This window comes from Anser anser (assembly GCF_964211835.1).
Source record: "Anser anser genome assembly, chromosome: 1".
NCBI classification, from domain to species: Eukaryota; Metazoa; Chordata; class Aves; order Anseriformes; family Anatidae; genus Anser; species Anser anser.
In genome coordinates this window covers 58953643-58977844 of record NC_139720.1, presented here as the reverse complement: position 1 = coordinate 58977844, position 24202 = coordinate 58953643, and the positions used below count along the sequence as shown (strand labels likewise).

General features: G+C 39.8%; 1 protein-coding gene across 4 annotated transcripts in view; it reads right to left on the bottom strand.

Moving 5' to 3' along the window:
* Positions 1–11993: 11993 nt before the first annotated feature.
* SLC41A2 (solute carrier family 41 member 2) overlaps positions 11994–24202 on the bottom strand; it is a 59703-nt gene continuing 47494 nt past the window's right edge. For all 4 annotated transcript variants that reach the window (XM_083846574.1, XM_083846573.1, XM_083846575.1 and 1 more), the window contains one exon: positions 11994–15716. In XM_083846574.1, the coding sequence (XP_083702700.1) occupies positions 15531–15716 (186 nt within the window). In that variant the 3' untranslated portion in view covers positions 11994–15530. The remainder of the gene's footprint in view (positions 15717–24202) is intronic.

Here is a 24202-nt window from a genome sequence, read left to right as displayed (position 1 = left end):
TCACCGCTTTGGAGACACACACACCAAGAAAACAACCACACATATTTGACAGCTCTGATAAGGAAGCTTTAGGTGAAAAAGCATGTTTAGAAGATCTGAGGGCTGAGTGCTGCTGGTGCTGGGGTTGTTGAGAGCAGTGCTGGGCTCATTTGCCCCTCTCTGCCTCCATGCAGAGGCCGGCCTGAGGCGGGTGCCCAGCTCTGACATGGCCTCCGTGCGGTCTGGAGCAGGCACTTAAAACAATCTCATGCTATTTAAAAAATCCTGATCCCAAACTGCTGCAATCTGTCAATTTAATGTTTAATCTGTTCTGAGGTGCTGTGAATTGGTTGTAGATTCCTGTTTAAAGTGAAGAGCTGAGATGCTGGATATGATCGTGTCCTGTATGTTGAACGCAAAGCCCTCATGAGGTTGAAGGAGGACCACAAATGTTAAGGAATAGATTTTGTTTGGACTACTGGGTGTGCTGTTTTGACTGAGCCAAAAAAAAAAAAAAATCCCTTTCCCATGACCCCACGTCGGAGGTTGTGCCTCCTCATCTCAGCGAGCTGGTGGCCACCGCCTGCAGTGAGGGGACCAGAGCATGCAATCCCAGCAGGGGTCCGGCCTGCTCCTCAGCATGGCCTCCTTGTGGGGTTCATTTTATAGCTGTGGCCACAGCTGGTCCCAGGAGACAAGCAGGCAAAATTCAAAACACGGATGTGTCCATGGGGCTGCAAGGCCAACCGGGGAGCTGCCGTTTTGGAAAGAGGTACAGCAGTTATGGTTGAGCCCACCTCAGCCACCAGCCCCCTCAAAGCCACTGGGCCTCGAAGTGTTGATCTCCATGCAGGAGCTGCTGGTGCTGCCCCATCATCAGGCAGGGCCAGCACAGCCCAGCAGCACCAGCCACTCCTCCCTTGGCTTCACCCTCACAGATCACCCCAAGCACCTTAACCTGGAGCCCAGCCTGCATTTGGCCCACCTGAACACAGTGGTGGCTTCAGGGCGTGGGGGGCCCCCAAACCCAACTTCTTCCATGTTTCAGCCTCTTCATAAACCATGCCCATTGTCACAAAAACTTGCAAACTGCCTGAACCATGCGCTGCATAAGACCTGTGAAATAATTCACAAGCTGAAGTGCTTTTAGAAGTTGACCCCAGATGTCTTAGGGTTTCACTGTAGTCTGCTGCACTTTTCAGGTACAAAAAGGGACTGTCCTTACTATTACTCTTGTTACAGAGAGTGTTATTTTCTTACATGCATGCACAATACAATGTGTACGAATAATTTAACATCAATGTGGGGTTGGATTTTTTTTTTTTTACCTATTTGTATGCAGTAGAAGGCTTGTTGTAGAAAAGTATCTCCTCATACCTAAATATACTGTTAATAAAGAAAAAAGCTAAATTATACATTGCCAACACAAGTGTGAACTGCTCATGAATCTTTCCTTAAAAAGCCATTCAAGCCTGATTATTTTTCTAAGTAACTTCAATTAAATTGAAGAAAGAAAGTTCTTCTCTGTGTGCTTTATTTCTGGCTCATGCTTTCAGGGTTGAGGGTGGGATTTTTTTCACAAACCTTTGCTTTCTCACAAGGGTTATTGCAGCAGGACAAGCAAAAGACTCTAAATTTGCTGTGGCACAGCAAAGCTATCACCTACCAACATCCCTCGTTCCCTTCCTCTCGGAGTTCCCAGCCAGCATAGATGAGGGCTGTCAATTTAAGACTGTAGGATGCCCAGAAACACAGTCCCACCTCAAATGAGGGTGCTTTGGAGCCAGTTCAACGAAATAAACTCCCACTATCTGATGAGCTTTAGGTCGTGTTCTTGCCCATCCTCATGAAAATTTGCTAACAACAGCTTAGTGTTAAACATTTCCAGCAGCCCCCAGACCTGTGTGGCCGCATCTGTGATTTTCACTGAGACCACAGCTAGCCCCAAAGCGGAAATTTCCAACTGGGCTTTGAAGACAAACTTGGGTGAGGAAACCAGCACCGTAAATTATTTAGGCAAAACATACATTTAGGAAATAACTGCTCACTGTGGTGGCTGTGTTGGTGGAAGGGACCCTGGTGGTCAGCTGGGACATGCTGTTGCTGCTGCTCAAGACCACCAAGGCTAGGCAGGGTCAGCCGTGGTTTCGACAAGCCAAGGCTTCAATACCTCCAGGGACAGAAGGCTCACGGCCTCCCTGGGTGCCCTGTGCCATTGCTGTACAACTTTCCCAACAGAGATGTGTTTTCCAAGTTGCCACTGTGCCACTGTCACCCTTCAGTTTGTGTCCATCCTCTGTCACTACTGGAAGGAGAGTTCGGATTCCCTTTCTTTGTAAGTCCCTGTCAAGTAGCTGGAGGCTGCCATTAGATTCCCAGCTAGCCACATCATCACCAGGCTAAAGAAGGCCAAATATTCAACTTCCCCTTGTAGGTTATATGCCTCAGGCCTCTGAACATCGTGGTAGGCCATCACTAGGCCCTCTCCAGCATCTCAACATACCTCTTGAGTTGAGGAGGGCCCAAAACTGGATGCCATATTCTGGGTGCAGCAGGGCCAGTGGCAAACAGGCCCTTTGATCTGCCAGCCCCTGCCTCACGAGGCAAGCTGCACCGTGAGCCATGTTATTCACAACAGGAGAAGAAAGCTAACAAATAAGAGATACAAAATATGCTGAGTAGGTGTCGCAGCACCTGTTGGGGCACTCACTGCCTGTCATTAGCGTCCGAGCCCGTTCCCACTGCTAACGCACCCCCACCCTAATTAGCAGGCCGAGTTGCAGCGCAGCTTCCTGAGCCGCGCAGCATCGAGGCAACAACCTCCTCGCTGCCAACACCACCAATTTGTTTCCTCTACAATCTCGATCAGAGAGGGAGGTAATTAAGGAGGTCTCGAGAAGGTCTCAATGTAAGCGAATGCTCAGCCTGGCTCCAGACACCACGCTGATTGCTCTGCCTCCCCTGGCAATTTGGCAGGCATTACACACGCTTCAAAGCAACCCAACCCCGTTCCATCAGTACAGGGGCTAAGAAAACTGCAGCGCTCCTCTGAGGAGTCTACCAGCTTCGGTAACAGCTGTATTCATTCACAAGGGTGAAGTGTCTGCTACTGCCCTATGACAGCAGGGCTGTGGCACACCCAGGCATGGGGGAGATGAGTGTGGAGCATGGGGGCACGCAAGGAAGCGGCCGGATCCTACTTGTGCCCAGGCAGGCGAAAAACCTGTGCAGTAAGCCCAGGGGAGGTGACACAGGGATTGAGCAGAGCCTGCCCTTGTGGTCATGTAACACGTTCGGTGTGGGCATGACCTTTCATCTGAATGAAAATACATTTATTTCTACCATAATTAAAAAAATAAAATCTGGGAAGCTGGGAAGAAAAGAGGAAAAAAACAAAAAAACAAACAAATGCAGCCACCAGCAGAGCAGAAACTAGAGCATATGCTTCCTAAATTGCCATGCAGGGCTTTTCTCGCTAGCTGTGTTACACATAATTACATACAAAACTCCTGATGCCACAGAAAAATAGCTTGCCTTTCCAGTTGCACTTACAGCTCTGCCATAGCTTGAAAATTTTGAAAAACTAGAGACCAGATCTATTCTGCAGTGCTTGAAAGGACAACATATCCCAGAGCAACCTCCCCAAACTGCTTGCAAATCAGTTGTTAAAAATCTGTTCGAAGAGAAGAAACAACTTTATTTTCCCTATTTAAGTGCTCCACAGCCTCCCCTTTCCCCTGTATGCCCTGTGCCAGTCTGCGGGAGCACTCAGGCTTCTGGAACAGGAGACAGCCCTGGCCACTAACCCACCTCTGCTGGGTAAGTCCCGGGTGCTTAGGACTGAAAGTGGCACCTTATTCATGGGGGATAAGTATAGAAAATATTCTCATTCAACTATACATCGTTAGAAATATCTTTTTCCCACTGTTTAAAAAATGTTACTGACTTTAATGTTGAAATTGGTTTCTCTGTCATTTTTTTTTTTTTTTGAGTGAACACAGATTTGATAACGTTTCTTTAGGTGTTCAGCAGCACATGGCCTATCAATTCGCAACAAATGCACAGAATATTTGGAAAACAAGGCTTTGCATTTCAGGTAAAATGATGTGTTTTTAAAAACTGTATTTCAGTCAGAGATTTTACTTAAGAAACAAGCAACCAGCAAAGCTGCTTCCCTCAGCAGGGGAAAAATCAAAAGTTTATGACACTGTTTCTATTTTTCGACTAATATATAAAGCTGTCAGGGTAATGCACAGCTGAATAATGACAATTAATCCATTAGGCTTCAGTTTATTCAAAACCATAGAATTATACTGTGGCAATCCATGACTTTTTAGCTAGCAAGAGGTCTCCATGGTGTCAGCAGCTATTTGCAGTGCTACATCCTTCAGAAGCTGCTGCCTATTGCAGCCCCCAGCTTCCTGGAAAATCTCCTGCAAAGCCAGCAGTTAGGCATCACCTAGGCCTTTCTTAGGCTTAATGTAGTCAGACCTATCTTAGCAGAAAACCATTGTACCCAGCTAAAACAGGTTGTTTTACTTCTACAATAGGTGTTGTTTGTTTGTTTGTTTTAATAACTGTTCACTCAATTAATGCAATCAATCAATGCATTTTTTTGCCATTTTGTAAACTTGCAAGAGACAGTAGTATAAAAAAATGTCAAATCAGAACATGCAGAATAGCTATGGAACGGTGAGAGCTGTCTGCAGAGCCATCCATGTAACAGCTGACACCTGTACTCAAGAAAAACCAAAATATTTTCCTTCCTGGGATTGTAGGTATATGTGATTTATTGAGAGTTTTTCCTCCAGTAATATGGAAAGAGATAACACTTCAGCTATTGTGTATTAATGTACTTTGCTATTTTATCATAAAAATGTTACTGCTGTATATGCAATAAGATTTTATGTGCAATATGTACCGTTCCTACAGCAGATGCTTTTAAGACTCCGTTTTTCACTTAGGAAATTTTCAAAAATTATATCTGCAATTATTTTTTATGAAAAAAACCTTGAAGTCAATGGTGCAAGAATTAGAAGGAGGAACAGCTGAGTGAAATTCAGATGAGATATTAAGTCTGGGTAATTATGGAAAAGGAATGGGAGGAAATTTAAGATGCAAAGCCTCTGCAGAACATTTTGGGAGTCTCACTGTGAGATATTTAGAATTAAATCAGAGGACAGTGTTTAAGACCACAACAAAGTGAATAATCTTGCTTTACTTATGGTATTATGTTTCAGGTTATCTGGCCACTCTTTCTTTGCCAGGGCTACTGGAAGTGGCCATAAACCTACGAATGACTCACGTCTAACATTAATGAGCATTGCCATGCTGAGAAGTGCAGCTGGATGCTAGCACGCAGGCTCCATCCCAGTTTCTCAGTGAGGAGTTACACGCTTTGTTTGCAGTGTCTAATTCCAGTCTAATTTTTCATCAGTGTAAAGACGTCAGATGGAAAGCACTCAGGTCAGCACTTCTAAAATAATTACCTGGTGTCAGGTTTAAGACATTCTGTGCTTGGTTTTGAATGGCAGAGGCTCCACCTGAAGCTATTAGGAACAGTGTTTCCTCCACACCTTAATCCAGGCTGAGGCTGCAATCAGCCTCTTGCTTGCAGGTGCTGTCACAGTCCCGGTGATGGGTGTTACTGCTAACTCCTCTTTTATTATCAAATTGTCATGCAAAGTGAGCTTTTCAGGTGAGAAGAGATTTGCATCTGGAGACAGAGATGCTCGTTTTCCCTCTAGCAGAACATTTCAGTAGATGTACTCAGCCAGGTGTGCTTCTGCTTAGAAGTAAAATAGCACACTCACATCTTCCTTTGATCAAATAAAAAGCCTCGGGATACTTAGCTGAAGAGATGCTGGTGATGGCTAATGGTTTCCTTCTGTGCCAGAGATCTGACTGATGTGAGCTGGGTGTACCTCAGGAGAGACGTGGACTGCATGCTGCTGCCTGCTGCATTGCCAGGACCTTCCCTCTTTGGAGGCTATCAGACCGTGGAGAAGCATCCTAAAACGGGGCATCCTAACGCTCTGCCAGTCACAGGGGTTCGTTTTTAACAAGTGACCGTGAGAGTCTGCTATGCAGAGCCAATGTGGCTACCTGTATTTTTTTGACCATTTCGTATGAAGGCAATTGAGTTCATTGTGGGTTGTTGACTGAGGCTTCCAGGCCATGTCACCTGCTTCAGAAGAAGTGAATTGATGTCGGTGGTGCGACAAAGCTGGGTCTTCTCTTTGGCTACTGGCACACCACGTAGCTCGAGAGGGAAGCAGCCTGACCCCTTCCTAACACTGCAGGGAAAGTGGGTGAGTTACTGAGCACACAGCTGTGCACGACGCTGCAGCCTTCCTCATCCTCATCCTGAGGGCTTGCATTGGAAAAGAGAACTCTGAATACTTAAAGGGCTTTCAGAGGTCCTTGTCTAGCAGGAGACATGACTGAACATAGGTGAGGGATACACATAGCCATGACACGAACTGGAAGCAGGGCATCTGCAGGTGTGCTGTGGCTCCAAAATAATCAGGTAACTAACAGCAAGCTTTCTGTTGAACGCCTCAGTTTAGTAATCTGCCACAGAACTGAGCGCGATGTTGGAGCTGAATGGGAATTACCAGTCAGAAAGGTGAATGGTTATTACATGTGACAAATGAATCCATGTCGTGAGAAGCTTCTGACAGGAACAGGACATTTTTTTTTGTTTCTGGCAGGGAGTGCTAAAAATGTTCAGGTTTGTTTCTCTTAGCACAATTCTGAAAGCTATACCTATTCCAGACGTATGTATGCATTAATCAGAGCTTTAAGTGTAGATTCTGTACCTATTAAATATTTATGTAATGCAATAATCTCATTCGAAATACTTTAAAATATTTACATGCCTTAATAAATGTTTAAAAAGCAATATTATTTTTTTGTACCAAACACCAGTATTGGACTTCCTTTGAGCTAATGGACATTTCTGCATCCTCCTGTGCCTCTAGTGAGACACGAGAACCTGGTGAACATGGAGTGCAGCGGTATCTGCGTGCTGCCCTCCCATATGAAGTCAACAAGGTAAAGGAGAGAGAAGCAGATGGTTGAAACACCTTGCATGGGACAAAGGCCCATTGAGTAGAGGGTGGATAGCTCGGTAAGCACCTTCAGATGGGTTGGAGGAACTAGATGGGTTGGAGGAACTGTTGCATGGACAGGTTCCCCCCCCCCCCCCCCCCCCCCCCCCCAGTTTTCAGCAAAGTCTTACTCTGCAACCAGCATGGACTGTGCCAGCAACACAGCGGGTGTCCTGGTGACTGCTCCTCCAGGTATGGAGCTGCTGGAGGGGAAGAACCCCACACAGCCAGTACTGTGTGTTGAGTACAGCGCCAGTCATAGATAGTGCCCGTTCGATGTCAAGATGATATGGTCAGGCTTTGCTCAAAGTAAGGGATTTAGTTCTCTCTAAGGGGCTACCGTAGTCACAGATCATGTCAGTCTCATGCCCAGAGCACATAACCAGATGTGGTATCTCCCGGAGCAGGGTTTCATGCTCTTTGGCATGGTGGTCCTACAGTGCTCTATAAAAAGTCTTAACAAAATGAATCAGCTTTCAGCTGTGGGAATAGAGCAAAGGCCAGCTGGAAATCAAACCTAGGAATGAGGCTGTCTCATTATCTGAATTCACAGCATTTTAAATCTTTCATTTTGCAGAAATGGCATGCAGGTTTTGCGAGGGGTTTAGTTAGTTCACTCGTTTTCAAAGGCCTAAATGTCATCTATTACAGAGGGGGACCATAATTTCCATATATATGTTATAGACTTACACTACCAAAGCACTTAGTGGCCTTAATGGATGGGCTCTATAGAAGCCACAACAACAAAGCATTAACAGTCTGAGCAAGTGAGATCTCAAATGGGAGACAGACAGAAGAGCGATCAGCCAATCTTTACATATTAGATAAGTAGTTTACTCACATCTCTGAATTTTGTACATGAATTCAGATGATCTCAGTGCCTGAGCTGATCTCAGTTATCTAATGTGGTTAAGAGCTAACTTCTATTTTGGAAAATCTCCAAATTCCAGAGATACTCTTCTAGTTTAAGTGAAAGCTATCATCCATCTCCCCAGAACTAGAATCAATCAGCCACATCTAAAATTGCATTCAGTAAAAATTGATTCAGTATTCAGAACAACTGAGATGAAGCATTTAATGTTTCTCCAGAACCTTGGACAGTATAAGAGGAAAAAAAAATTGGATGTGTCAGCACAGTGAAAAACACCTGCTTCAAAGAGAGTTGAAAAAATGGCTGATCTAAAGCTAACCAAATTAGGAAGATTCACAAGAAAGAAACCTGGTGGATGATTGCTTCCCAAATATAAGTTCATTTTGTACAAGTATTATTGGTCCTGACTTTTGGAAAATCCTTTAGAATGTCAATGTTATTAGAATGGTGTTCTGCTTTAGCCAGGACATGACAACAACTTCTTTAATCAAAACCAGGAGACAACAGCAAGTATGAGTAAACAGACAAAATCCTTCTTAGATCTTGTTTGTAGTAGAACTTGTAATGTGAATCTGAGAACTTACAGATATTAAATCTCAAGGCACTATTAAGAAGTAAATTATTCCCAAAGATGTCTATGAAATAATTCATTCAGGACCCTAATGATTTTTTTTTTTTGTAAAAAGCAGATTTCAAATTATTTAGGGAAGACACTTCTTAGACTTCTCAAGACTCTTATCAACTCTTGCAGAGAAAACTCCCAAATGAGCAATTTGAAGAACGTTAAATCACATAAACAAGCTAGTTAAATAAAAGAAGCAGATTTCCAGAATAGTTTGAACTGAGAAATAAATGCATAAATAGAGCATATGATGAACTGTCCTGCATATTAAGTAAACAACTAGTAGGACTGAAACCAAACTAGATTTTTAGCTGCAGAGAAAGTAGAGCCCATCCAGCATAGGGAGTTTACAGCTCTACTTCCATTTGAGAAGCCCTTTGTTCTCCAAGCCTGACAAGGCTGAATGGCTAAGGGCTACATTACTGCTGTTGGGTACCCCCACAAAATATGGCAATTTCACATACTTACTAAACATGGTGGTTCTTAGCTTTAATCATGAATTATTCATGTTCTGCTAATACTAGGTTCTCTAGAGTATCCTGCGTGACACGATCAAATTTTCACTGAATTTAATACAAAGACTTTATGAATACGAGAAGGAAACTTTCACGACAAACCATGCCTCTACTAGTTCTTCCCCCCCCACCTTTATATACTGAAAGCTGATTTATAACATGGAGTGTATGTGGAAAAATGATGATCTAAAAGATAACTGAACAACAGACTGACTTCATTAGGAATGGATTAGAAATCACAGTTAACAGAGCATATGACAAAACAACCTGGCCAAAAAAAAGAAGAAAAATCACACTGGAGACCTCACGTTGCCTCTGGTACCTTCAGTACTGTTTTTGAGCATCATCTTGCTCCTTTTTAAGCAGTTGGTAATTTAATTAGCATATTATATTGCTATTTTCTGCTCTTCTAAAGAGACTATCCTCTTTGCAATAGCAATTTTACCATAATAATAACAATGAATTTCAAACACTTCATTTCACAGGGTGCTTATACTAGTGCTTCCCAATGTGTGTATTATGCGTTATTCTTGGACTTAAGAGAGCTTGCATGGTGCTCAGAACTGAAGTGAAATAGCAAATCCATTAAAAAGAAGATAGGTCTTATTTTGAGTCCTGATTCTGGAAACTATTCAGCATTTATAAAGCCTTAATCCTCATACCATTTTAATCTTTGTATGAGAAAAGTCTCATTTAGTTGGTAAATTGCAAAAAGAATTGAAATTAATTTGCTGCTCACCAGTTTTTCATCAGCATTCTAAAAGCCCCGAAGAAATTAATGTATTAAAAACTGGATTGGAAGGGGATATCACAAATTTAGATATCACAGATCAATGTAAGATATATAGTGATGCTAAAAACCTCAAAATATTGATCTAAGTAGTTAAAAGAAGCACTCTTCCCTGTGTCAAATAGCATAATAAGCCTGCAGAACTGTCTTGGCTATGTAATTACTCTAAAAATAAGCTGGAATAATTCAGTAACTCACTAGATTGCAAAGATCATCTCAAAGCACTGCACAGAAGAAGAAAAGGCCCACGGTATAAAGTGCTTCTGACTCCAAATTTAAAGCTGCATTTGGTTGTAGTTTAACAAATGAAATTGTTCCCTTTCAAGCACGCTGATAGAACAATTGAGAAGGTCACAAAATCCTTCAAAATGCCAAACAATGCACATTTCGAATAACTCACCCTTACTTCTATTTACCCTCTGGATATTTCTGAAGTAGGGAAAAAAAGAGTAGACAGTAGGAATGGCCAAACAGGAGGGCTCCGACTGTTACACATCAAAAAGGCAAAGCAACGGGAGTTTCTGGCTGGTCTAGCTTGTCAGAAGAACAACAATGGTACAAGAAGCTGCGGAAGGAGCTTTAAGACGAATTGCAGCTTAAATAAGGAAAATTAGGTAATATGAACAAGAGTCAAATAAAGAAAGTGCTATATGCTGACACAAAAGCAAATAGATGTCAATCAGCCATAGCCCTAATTAAACTACAAATTATAAAGGGAGGTACAAACGAATCTTCTCCAGTTAGAGGGGAGGAAAATATTTAATTCATTTTAATAAGAATTCATCATTTTATCTGCAAGCTTATAAAATATATCTGCTTTGTTAACAAGAGACAATACTATCTCAGGCTGTCCCTTTCAATTGTATGCTCTGAATGGTACAAAAAGGGACTTGTTACCTGTCTTCAGTAGAATTTTTAGTAACATTTCTTACACACACATACATTGAAGTAACTGACTTCTACTAGGATAAGCTTAAAAATCAAGTTGGTGGAATGCTGTAGCAAGGCTGACTTGGCCAGAGTTAAAATTGGTCTAGCTAGTAAAGTTTCTGAGCAGATGATAGATTCTCTGGTATCCAGTAACTCTTTTGTGACTTCTCCCATGTTATGCTCGTGCAACAGAATAATATACCCTCCAAAACTTGGGCATAAGAGCTTTTTTCCTTCATACTACTGTGCAGAAGAGTTAGCAAATTGGCATGTTTTTTAAATGCCCCTCCCACATATGAATTAAAAACCTTTCCACATCATACATTATTTACTCCTTCTCCCTCCAGATGTCTAGGTTCTCTCTGCTTCATCAATGTGATGCTTCTTTCCCCACTCAGACTTCTCTTCAATCATAATCTACTGAGTACGTTCTTTTTTTTTCCAGCTTCCACCATTCCTCAAAGTACCTCTTTTTCCACTTCTTCTCCAACTCCTTCCAACACCAGCTACATTTTTCTTCCCTTCCTGAAAAACAAGCTTGGCTGTGTCTTTTTTTTTCTTTTCTCCAAATAACTACCTTCTGTTTGCTCCTGCCTCTCATAATGAATGCTGTGTGAAAGTTTGCACCTCTTTCTTTCCCACGACACGGATTTTGCTCTCAGCCATGCAATGACTTTCCTCTTCTCGAAGTACCTTGTTTCCCATTATGCTTTCCCATCATTTATTGTTACTGTGCCCAGATTGTTCCAGCCTGTCTATATATTTATGCTTGTCAAATTTTACTGAATTTGTCCCATTTGACATTTCCTCCCCAGTTCTGCAATCTAATCACTCACCTATTTGTCAGCAGGCTGTACCAACAGTTGTTGCTTATTTACTGTGAAAATATTTAACACAATAAGGATACTGCTATGGCTAGATACCACAATTCCCTCATGAGTCATATAAGCACAGATCACAAGTATCTCAAGAAATTTTAATTTTTAAGAATCCTGAAAGTCATTTTAAAAGGACTTTAAAATCCAGGAAGTCTAATGAGAAAAGTGTTTGAAACGGCAATTTAGTTGAAACGGCAATTCAGATGGCAGTTCTATTAGAATAAAAAAATCTTGCATCTAAGTCTGTACCAAAAATAAATAGCCATTATTGAAAAAAAAATAAAACTAGAGTTACATCTAGTCCATTTTAAACAATTTAATGGGAATATTTCCTGCAATACTACATACAACTATTTTAAATAACATTAATTCAAACTAAGAAAAGTCAGAGAACCTGAAGTTAGAAAGATTTCATCTTTCACATAATAAAAGACATAATACATATGATTCATTCAAACAACTATGCCATATAACTGTAAGAAAAATCTTAAATAAAAATGTTTATATGAGGGTGCTAAAAGTCAGGCATCTAAATCCATGTGTAGGCACTGGATAGCTGGTTTAATTTTCAGAATTGCAAACACTTTCAATTTCCACAGAGTTTAAGGTGACGAACACCTATAAAAGTCCCATTAACACTTATGCACATAATTAACTTAATTCATCTGAGTAGGTCCATCAAATTAAAAGGGACAATTTATATACCGGCAATACCGGTTGTTCTCCGGACACCCAGTGCCCTGAGCTGGTGGAAGGGGATGGGGAGCAGGATGTGGCCTTCGCTATCCATGAGGAAATGGTTGGCGACCTGCTACGGAGCTTGGATGTGCGCAAGTCGATGGGGCCGGATGGGATCCACCCAAGGGTACTGAGAGAACTGGCGGAGGAGCTGGCCGAGCCGCTTTCCATCATTTATCGGCAGTCCTGGCTATCGGGGGAGGTCCCGGTTGACTGGCGGCTAGCCAATGTGACGCCCATCTATAAGAAGGGCCGCAGGGCAGACCCGGGGAACGATAGGCCTGTCAGTTTGACCTCAGTGCCAGGAAAGCTCATGGAGCAGATTATCTTGAGGGTCATCACGCGGCACTTGCAGGGCAAGCAGGCAATCAGGCCCAGTCAGCATGGGTTTATGAAAGGTAGGTCCTGCTTGACGAACCTGATCTCCTTCTATGACCAAGTGACGCGCTTGGTGGATGAGGGAAAGGCTGTGGACGTGGTCTACCTTGACCTCAGTAAGGCTTTTGACACCGTTCCCCACAACATTCTCCTCAAGAAACTGGCTGCTCGGGGCTTGGACTGGCGTACGCTTCGCTGGGTTAGAAACTGGCTGGATGGCCGGGCCCAGAGAGTTGTGGTGAATGGAGTCAAATCTGGTTGGAGGCCGGTCACTAGTGGAGTCCCCCAGGGCTCGGTACTGGGGCCGGTCCTCTTTAATATCTTTATTGATGATCTGGATGAGGGCGTCCAGTGCACCCTCAGTAAGTTTGCAGACGACACCAAGCTAAGTGCGTGTGTCGATCTGCTCGAGGGCAGGAAGGCTCTGCAGGAGGATCTGGATAGGCTGGAGCGATGGGCTGAGGTCAACTGCATGAAGTTCAACAAGGCCAAGTGCCGGGTCCTGCACCTGGGCTGCAACAACCCCAAGCAGAGCTACAGGCTGGGAGATGAGTGGCTGGAAAGCTGCCTGGCCGAGAAGGACCTGGGAGTATTGGTGGATAGTCGGCTGAATATGAGCCAGCAGTGTGCTCAGGTGGCCAAGAGGGCCAACGGCATCCTGGCCTGTATAAGAAGCAGTGTGGCCAGCAGGTCTAGGGAAGTGATTGTGCCCCTGTACTCGGCTCTGGTGAGGCCGCACCTCGAGTACTGTGTTCAGTTTTGGGCCCCTCGCTACAGGAAGGACATGGACTTGCTCGAGCGAGTCCAGAGAAGGGCGACCAAGCTTGTGAGGGGTCTGGAGAACAAGTCTTACGAGGAGCGGCTGAGGGAGCTGGGCTTGTTCAGCCTGGAGAAGAGGAGGCTCAGGGGCGACCTCATCGCTCTCTACAGTTACCTTAAAGGAGGCTGTAGAGAGGTGGGGGTTGGTCTATTCTCCCACGTGCCTAGTGACAGGACGAGGGGGAATGGGCTAAAGTTGCGACAGGGGAGTTTTAGGTTGGATGTTAGGAAGTACTTCTTTACCGAAAGGGTTATTAAGCATTGGAACGGGCTGCCCAGGGAGGTGGTGGAGTCACCATCCCTGGAGGTCTTTAAAAGACGTTTAGATGTAGAGCTTAGGGATATGGTTTAGTGGAGTACTTAGTGTTAGGTCGGAGGTTGGACTCGATGATCTTGAGGTCTCTTCCAACCTAGAGAAATCTGTGAATCTGTGTGAATATGCATACATCGCATGACTAATGTTTACCGGTTTACAACATATGCTGATATATGGATTTAGTTGTCTAATTTAAGTCTCAAAATTTAAAACATCTGATCACAACATTTAAAGTCTGACATGTTTATATAATTATGCATTTAGGATGTATGTTGTAGTCTTTAAAAACATACACCATGAGGAACTCCCACTAGATTTTAAAACAGAGCATTTAGTACATTTTTTTTTCCAAAGTGACAACCAGAGTCCTCATGATCAATGTATTATTTGAAATATTGAGGTTCAGAAATAAGATAAATCATTCAGCAGCAGTCATTCCTTACTAACCATATTACTTCTAGAACTTGAAAACAGAAATCCTGTTAACAAGAATGGAGATTTTTGCTTTGAAATGGATGACATAGCTCTGGAATTTCAAAGTTCATGTAACTTCCTAGGTACCTGAAATGCAACATAATCTTCTATACCCTAAGTTTTAATCAGGGGTAAGTATTTATGTTTGACTCAACACCTCTAAATAATTCATTAAAGTCAGGATACTGGCCATCACAACACCATTAATATCAGTTAGTTAAACATTTTTTTCAGTTGCAAAATGAAAAGACACTTTTCAGCACAAGGAATTCTAATAATTCATCCATTATTATTGATCAGGTCAGTCTCACATTATATGACTTTACTACGTTCTCGTTCTAATAAATTACAACAGCAAAATAATTAGGTTGCTCTTTTTAGCAGAAAGAAAAAGGGCTCAGTCCTGCAGACACTTTTCAAGTGTCTGATTTCAGAAATGATGATGGTCATATTAGTATACAATAAAGCTTGAGACAAAACATTTAGACAATCAGGGTTCAAATCGCTGTAACAGTTATTATTGATATCAAGCCTGCGATGGTCAGAGAGTTACAGCACTGAAATTGCAAGTTAAGAACATATCAGCTAATCAGGTAATGTCTATGAAAGAGAACTCATCTGAGGTCTCCTAACCACCTCTGTGGGAATAAGAAAACGTACCCACTTTCTTCTAGGGATAAAAAGACAAGGCAAGCCACTGATTGTTTTTTACCTTCTTCTTTGTCACCACCGAATGAGCGATTGAAGATTGTTCTGGTTTGCACTACAGGTAAGAAATTGTTCATTTAAAAGACCAGATCTTTAAAAAATTTAAAATCTGATAAAGGATTGACATGTCCTTTATTGTGTCTACTCAGATATTTTCAATTAGCAGCCATCCACCTTGTTTTCAGTCTGAAGTTCTCAAATATCCTCCTCGGTCAATCCTTTTTCACAAACAAAAACAAAAACAGAACAACAACAACAACAACAAAATGATTAAGGCTGTTTCATATCTGTGTCAACTTGATTTACTCAGACCAAATGGAACAATCATTTTGAGGACCTTCAGATGGAATGATTGATCTTCTCAATATTCCAGGAAAAGTCATTGCATCCATTGAAATAACTAATCTCCGACATCACCATCTCTGTCACCTATGAGCCACAGAAAATGAAAACCTACGGCTAGTAAGGCAGTTCCAAGCAGATCTCCCAGTGCAGTAAGATAAGGGATAGAAAAACTGTCAGGATCTTTCCCTTTTTTCCAGAAGTGGTGCACCATCCAGTCGGCAATCCATAGCAGAGTAAACACCTACAGAACAGCAAACAACCAAAATCTGTATTATTATCACTGAAATTCCACTGAAAGGGAGTCAAAAGCCAACATTATTATCACCTTAGTACTTAGCAATATTGTATACTACTGTTTTTGAAAAATTTAAATAATTAAGGTGCATTAATTTCAGATTAAAACTCCCCACAACTAGAGACAGGGACACTTAGTCCATTTCTCCCAGGAAATCATGTGCACAGTTAGGAAGAACATAATGAATCATTGATAGCATTCTTCATCCTGGCTATTCTTGAGGATTCCTGACAATGGCAAAAAAAAACCAAACCAAAACAAAAAAAACAAACCACCAGCCAAATGTGTGATTGCATTTCCTACACAAGACATCACTCTGTGTATAGTGAGAGCATAACTGGGATTTCAAGATCACTCAGAATTGACTGATGTTACCCAGATGAAAGCACTCAACACAGGCATAGCTCTTGTTTCCTGACACCTAGATCAGTACTGAAATCAGACACCATATAAAGAATATGGGGTCAGATTAGGAACAGTTTCACCTGGATCGTATGAACCACTGAAAACAGCCTAGAAGCTACTTTTAGGCATGAAATACCAACTTCAGCCCTTCTGTATAAGGCACACCTGCAATATATATTATGAAATTGTCACTCCAGGCTGAATTCATCCCAAAGTAAAAGATCTCATTCCCAACTGTGAATGCCTGAACATTCAAGTAGTTTGATCTTAATACCAAAGGTATGCATAATTATTAATCCAGTTTTAGAAAAGAATTCTTTTAATGTTGCACAGCTGTATAATAAGAGATTCTGGTTCAGTAGAATCGTGGTGTGGCACAGCACAAGATGAACGGAGAAAAGCCTGCTAATTTCCTGTCTCTTATACAAATCCACTTAAGCAGAGATAAACTTTTATATTTTATGCATTTTAGTTAATCAGATCTTTAGGAAGGGTAAACTTAAGAATTATTACCATATTACTTTTCAAGAATTCCTACTATGTACATTTAGAAGAACAGTAACAAAAGTAGTAAAATGTACAAAATTAATTTTATTTCCTAAGTGATCAATTATTGGAATAAAAAAAATCTTTATACATGTATGCACTCCTTTGCTGAAATATTGATATGATAGTTGAAAGACTCTTCCCAGCAATACAAAATACAGTAAAACAAATGTCATATAAAAATTTGTGTTGAAAAAGTTATACCCGATTAATCTTTGCTTTGCAAAAGTACCTTTTAAAATTTCAAACCTGGGGGGTTAGTATTTGCTTCATGAAAAATGCATGGTTTATTTATATAAACATATCTGCTGAAAAAGGAACTCTGTAGTCTAAGCTAATTATGCAAGTCCTAGGTGTGCTTACTGGAATCCAAACAAATATATTTAAAACAGATGTTTTCTTTGGAAGACTATCAGATTCTTTGAGTTGGCTCTTTCTTCTGCCACAGACAAAAAGAGGTCTGTTTATAAAAGATACTGTACATTACCATTGCCTAGAGGATGTACACAGAAGGCTCTGTAGTGCCCCACAGCAACAATCGTTATGCGTGTTTTATTAGAAGATGAGAGCATTCACCCCAAGAATAACTTATACCGTATTTATATTTCACAACCAATTAGATATAACATACACCGTCCAACTTAAATGACAGTATGCATTTTTGTCTTTTAAAAATCATTACATGAAAACTTCAGATTTTTCCATATATTTTCCATCCTACAGCAACTGACTTAGACTTCTGTGAAAAATAGATAGTTTGGAAATTAAGTTTTGTGAACCTTCACAAATAATTATTTTTGACATAGTAACTTAAGTGTGCATAACACATAATGCAAAATACAACAAACCTAGCTTCTGTAAATAATAGGAAAAAAGTTATAATGCATTGTATTAACTGATGGTTATAATAGTGTGTGATGGCTACTGGGACATAGCCCTTACAGGATAAATTATGCAGTTTACCAGTCTTTATTTTGGGGAAGGAATAACGCTATCATCATGCATTTGCATGGCTATAAGCTCACTAACATCTAAGAATTATACAGATCCGTTTTTGGAAATGGTTACTTGGTAAGAAAGGTATGGCCACAGTAGTTGGTGTTGCAAGACAGAAGTCAATCAATGTGACTCAAATCTTTAATGAGATTTTTCTTTTTATGAATGTTAAGGGTGGGGAAGGGGGAATCAAAGTCATCAACCAACTCTTATTTTTGACCAAAAAAAAAGTAAAAGCTCTACTATGAGTTTGCTGACTTTTCTGAAAGTAAGCCAATTCTTGAATTTACAGTGATAAGAAAAGTCACTTGCAAAGATGTGGCAGGCTTGAAAAAAACTAGGGCAAACAGAGAAGTCTAAAGGAGAGCAAAGATTAATAAAAAGGAAAGGTTACTAAGGCATGGGTGGAAGACTGTATGAGACATTACAAGACAGTTTAGTGGCAGAGCGCTTTTTGCTGGGATTTATCAGTGACCTCTAATCATTTCAGCAAAATCATGCAGATGGCATAGCAGTGCAAATTCAGCTTACTTCTCCTCTGCTCGCATTCTATGAACAAGAAAGCCTTCATAGCTCAAACTGAAAACCAGCTGTTCTTGAGAGAAAAAATAAAGGTATCAACATCCCAGAAAAGTCTAATGAGATGGTACAAAAAACACCTGTTTAACATGAAGTGCTGTAGGAAAGTGATAAGAGAAGTTTGAAAATGTACGCAGAACTGTTGTTTAAGGTGTGAGCTAATATTTTAAAATTATTTAATATACAGAGAAAGGGGAGAACAATGAAGCGCCTTTTACAAGAACAAGAGAGATGAGTAGTAGTAGAATTATGAAACTGAACTATAGGAATTCTTCAAGACTGAAAAATGAGATAACCCTGAGGGTTAAGAAAGGTAAAAAATATAACTAAGTAGCTATACACATTAAGATCTGGCTAAGAAAAGGGAGAAATTATAGTCACCAATAAGGACAAGAAAGCCCAGAGCAAAGATTGCAAAAATACAGGCAAAATTCCAGATGTTTTAATATTTTTAAAGGAAGGCAACACTAAGTTATTACTCTTTTGGAAAGACAACAAAATTGAGGAGAATGAAACTAAAGACATCACCAGACTAATGGAATATAACATGAGTATCCCAATAATGACTGATATTTTCTATTTATAAATGTGTATTTGTAAAAATGTGCATCAGACACATTATCCAAAATAGGTCCTCAGAAGACAGAAGAGGAGAGACACTGCATAATGAATATAGCGATAAGAATGAGAAGGAGGGAGGGAGAAAAAGAGCAGGAGAGAACTCTTTATTAACCCCTAATGATGAAGAATCTGAAAATAAGGTGTGTAAATATGCATATTATTATGGACAGAAAGGACAGACATAAAGAGTAATTCTAGATATTGAGTTTTCTGATATTCAATTCAAATCAGAAATATCCTATTGAAACTGAAATTGAACACTGATGCTTAAATAAAAGTGAGTCTCACTATTTAAAGCTCTAATCTTATGGTTACAAAACTAGAAATGGGAACATTATACACTCCAAAACATTTTTTTCCTTTGTTCTTGCCAAAAATTGCTTTCATTCTGTGCAGATCTTTAGATACAAATAACAAGTTTAGCTAAACAAAAGTTTCTTTTGTTTTGTTTTGCTTTTCTGCATGCAGTAAGGACCTCTAAAAGTTATCTGCATGTTCTCATGTAATTAATTCCTCATAACTTCAGAAAATCTATTATTTCAAATAAAAAATATAAAATTGCCTCCAAACATTCATAATGCTGTCTAAACTCTCTGTAGCCTAACCGATATATTGCAGGATGCTATATAATATTTTTATTCATTCATATGGGATGACCATGTTTAATCAGGGAGTGTGTGTCAAATTCAGAGTATAGCAAGTGATAAAACGTATAACAAGCATAACAATCAACTGCATAATCTCTGCAAGAAAATGATTTGAATCTTTCATGTTTATATTAGTTTTCACATTGATTGCTCTGATTTGCGTCTTCATATGGGCATTATTAAAATTCAGCTACTAGTTTAGTATGCAGAACCGAGATCTTTTAGCAGTTTCTTTTGCATGGCTTAGATGGACAGTATCTCCTGAATCTTATTAGTACCACTGATTCACCTTAAATTGTTTCCACCTGAAGATGCGTTGCAAAATAGTTTTGTTCCTTTACTTTAGATTGAAAACATAGATGCAAATTAGCTGTGGTAACCTCTTTTCAAATGAATTTTAATTCTGCTTTATTCTCAACCTCACACTGACTTGAAATTCACCTATAATGGAACCATTAAAAGATCTGGTAATTCCTGCAAGAGAACTCATATACATCCATGAAAATCAATGGTAAGTTTATATATATATATATATGTATGCATATAGACATACACATATATATATTCTATATTATATATATATATGGATAGAATTATTACAGAAAAGCCCCAGTTAAAGATCTCTAAAGATTACTGTGTCCCGACTTCAACATCATTCTCATCAGATTTATGGCTTAGGTCTTTTAGTGGTTTTGACCCTTCATCAAGTTAATTTTGAAATTATACATTACATTTCTCAGATTTTAAATGGCTTTTGATGACTTAATGTGAAACTAAGTAGTAACTCGAAAGCACTCATAACAGATTTATGCTGAACTTGCTGAATTTCCATTGCCTACAGCCAAAATTCTATAGTCTGTGCAGGGTCTACACACGTATCATGTCCAGGGGAAAATAGTCACTGTCTATCTTCTCCAAGCATGCATTCGTGGCTGGCAGTAAAAAAAAAAAAAAATGCTGTTCCCGCTTGCTATCATTGTCTGTGTTTTAGCTATCTTGTGGTTTGGAACCACTGATTCATTCTCTTTGGTAGTGAACATGGATACCTTGCAAAAGATCCAGCCCACTCATTATACAACAGCTTGCTTCTCAAACAACACTCATCAATAATGAATACACTTCACTAGTCTTTTGTCCTCCTGGACTCAATCCAAGTGCATAAATGGATACAGCAAGCAGTTGCGGCATGTCTATACACAAAAGTCTCACCAGTTTAACTTAAATCAGTTTCCAAGCTAATTTAGGACTTTGGGTAATGAGCTTTGGAAACTCCTGATGCAGCAAATTAAGACATTATAAATCCCATGCATTTCTCTACACACTTTTAGAAACTACTGCCACTATATCGAGGTCAAAAAAAGGCAACACGTATGTCTATCTGATGCTCCTTTTGTAGCCTAACACAATAAACCAGCGTTACAGTGCCAATGTCAGTGGAGCTGTGATCATAGGCCAGACCGTGGCCTACTGGACACTGCTTCTGCTACCTGTCAATCCAGAGACAGACGAGAAGAACAGTAAAAACAAGTTACTAACTCTACATGGTAATTGTGTTGGGATCAAGGACAGGAGCCTATTTGCAGACTGAAGACATTCTTGGTAATACTAGTTCAATTCTTTATATAAAACCTTTGTGTTGCATGTATACAGGCAATATGTATAATTACTTGCTTTCTGTCTGAAGTGCACAGCACTGTGGTATCCAAGCACCCAGAAAGCAAAACATAAATCTATCTAAGACTAACACCTCATTTAAGTCAAAAAGATTGTACCATTTTAGCTGAAGGTGTTTCTGAATCAATTGGATTGTATCCATGTAATTTTGTGTGAATGAACTTTCTTTATTCCACAGTTTAAATCCAAATTCCTGACTGTCTTCTTGCTTTCTTTGTAGCTTTGCCAGACATCCTGGTCTGACCAAGGCAGTCCTAACTTCAGGCTGTTTGCCAGATGTCTGGATTAGGAGTGCAACACAGACCATTAAGTCTTCAGGTATGTTCAACCTGCACTAGCTGAAGCACAACTCAGTGTGTCGTGCTACCTACACAGCCTTCTGGAGGCAAAAATGATAATTTCCCTGCTAATGACTTTTTGGAGCCAGGCTTCTACTACTGGCTGCAACATGCCTGGAAGCGAAAGAGATAGTGATGGCCACGTTCAGATCCTAATGAATCTGGCAAGTCTGTCTCTCATGCTGCAATGACAAAGCATTGAATAGGCAGAACTGTCCAGGTTTGGACCTTCATTTCCATATTTCCTTGAATCATGATGTCTCCCCAATAGTTACATCCTCTACACTTTGGAAGTAACCCTTCCTATTAGAAAAAAGAAAGCAGTATTTCAAATGCAACAATAGTTCCTGTACAAACACAATATTCCTTATTTCTATATAATGAATAGTATGCCCCATGAGTTACTTTTCCACATTGAAGTGACCCATACTGTAGTTAGAATCCTCAGACTACTGAGAAGTCCAAGACATTTTTAATGTGAGCAGGAAGTCATCATGAACATTGCTGAATTCTTGGTTTTCTGTTGCCCCAGACAGCTCTGAGGCACTGCAGAGGTTACTTCTCAGGAGCAGACACCTGATCTTCATTGCATAAGAACAACCACACTTTGAAATTACTAATTTGGTCGGTAATAGCTCTGGGAATCTCCTATTGTTTGTTTATTCCCTGGGTATTTAATGTAACTGTGTGTTCAGATTTGCTCAGTAGGTGTTAAAATTCCTTAGAGGGCATTTTACTGGCTCAGTGAGAATATTAAGAACAGAGGCTGCCTTTGAGCGCTCGGAGCAGTGTGCCAGGACTGATGGCTTGGCAGTTCCAGTGTTGCTCTCATTCTGCTCCAGGTTGACATAACAGAAGGTGAAACTTTGCTTAGTGTATAGCTTTATAAACTTAAAAAATACTTGTGCCCTTGTGAGGTAGAGGTGGGGAGCAGTTTTTTTAATTAATATATTCTTTGTTGGCCCAAAGCCAGACTGTATCTTCATGCAGAATACTAGTGTGTGTTTGTGTGACTTGTTTTTGTAAAATTTTCAAGAAAATACAGTTCCTCTTAAATAGATGACACTTACCAAATCCAAATCTCATTTATGATCAATATACTGTTTTTCACTAATGCACAGTGGCTTGCCCAGCTACTGTATGCTGCATGATGTGAAGTACCCTACATACTTACAGGTGCCTTTGTACATAAGTGATATTCCTCATAATATTTTATATTTTGATATTTTCCTCCGACGCCAACATTCATAAACACAGATCAGACTCAAGCCTGAAAATTTCAACCTGAATGCAGATTAATATGAATGTGTGCAGTTCTCCCTATCTTTATTAAAACATATTTGTGAAATCCTAGTCTCACTGAAGTTAAGGGGATTTCTGCCTTGGATTTCGATAGAACTTATTTATAAATGTATTTCACGAACATTTCAACAATATGTATGTCCTTCAAGAACAGAACCAACTGTGCTGTTAAATTAGGAAAATGAAATAAAAGCAAAATAAAATAAAACAGTTTCTGTGGTTTCTTATGTCTAGAAAACCTGAACTGTTTTGCGCATATACAATCAGAGAGGAGAAATTGCAGACCATAATACTGGCTACTCATATGACTTAAAATCTCTTTACGTAATGTTTTTTAGAACAAATGCATGTTCAGAGAAGCTACATTTTGTTTTACTACATAGTGTATAATAACTAAATTACATTGCTAATTGCATGCCATTTTAATTCTTTATTTTCCATAAATATTTCAATTACATGACATGCAAGAGACAGAATATCTACGAACAGGTAGGAAGAGAGTAAAGAAGCTGGTAGGCATTAGTGGTGAAAAAAAAAATCAAACAATGATAATATTAGAATTGAATGAAAATGAAATTAACTACCTGACTGGAATTTCAGTAATGCTGTATAGAGCTTTCAGTGCAAATAAATTATGTTTTATTACTTTGGGAAGTACACTGAAGTTCACAGGCAACCCGAAAAAGTCTTGTTAAAATGCCAAATAGAGGAATTCACATTTATGTTACAAATTTACTGTAGAGATAATGTATAATAGTATAAAATGAGAGCAACAGATAAATAAATATAAGTCGTGATTAAAGCTTTCATGTAAAATCTTCCTTCTTTTTTCAGCTTACTATAATATTCCAGTTCTAATTTTGTCATTTCCCTAACCCCTTTGTCTCCATTTTAAACAAACACAGAGCTGGATAATCAGAAATAATACAAAGATCTTGAAGTTAATTTAAAATCTATTTCAGTCCACTCTAAAATATGTCATTAAATAATCATGTCATCTTACAAAAGTCACTTGAATTTTAAAGATATAATTTTCACTTTTTTGTTGTTATTTTTTTAATTTGGCATATGTATTTTTTAATAGTGGAAAAATGTAGATAGGTGGTATATTGCCATAATAATTATTCAGCTTCTCATTTACCCCCTCCAGCTAAATATAGGGAATGACTTAGAAAGGGCAAAGCACTGGCATCGAACCTCCTCGAACACTGGACTGACTATAATTAACTCTCACCTTTGGGAATCACTATACTCTATTAAATGATAATCTCAAACATGGAAAAGAAGGTATCAAAGCTTTCTTATATGAAGGATTGTAATTCTT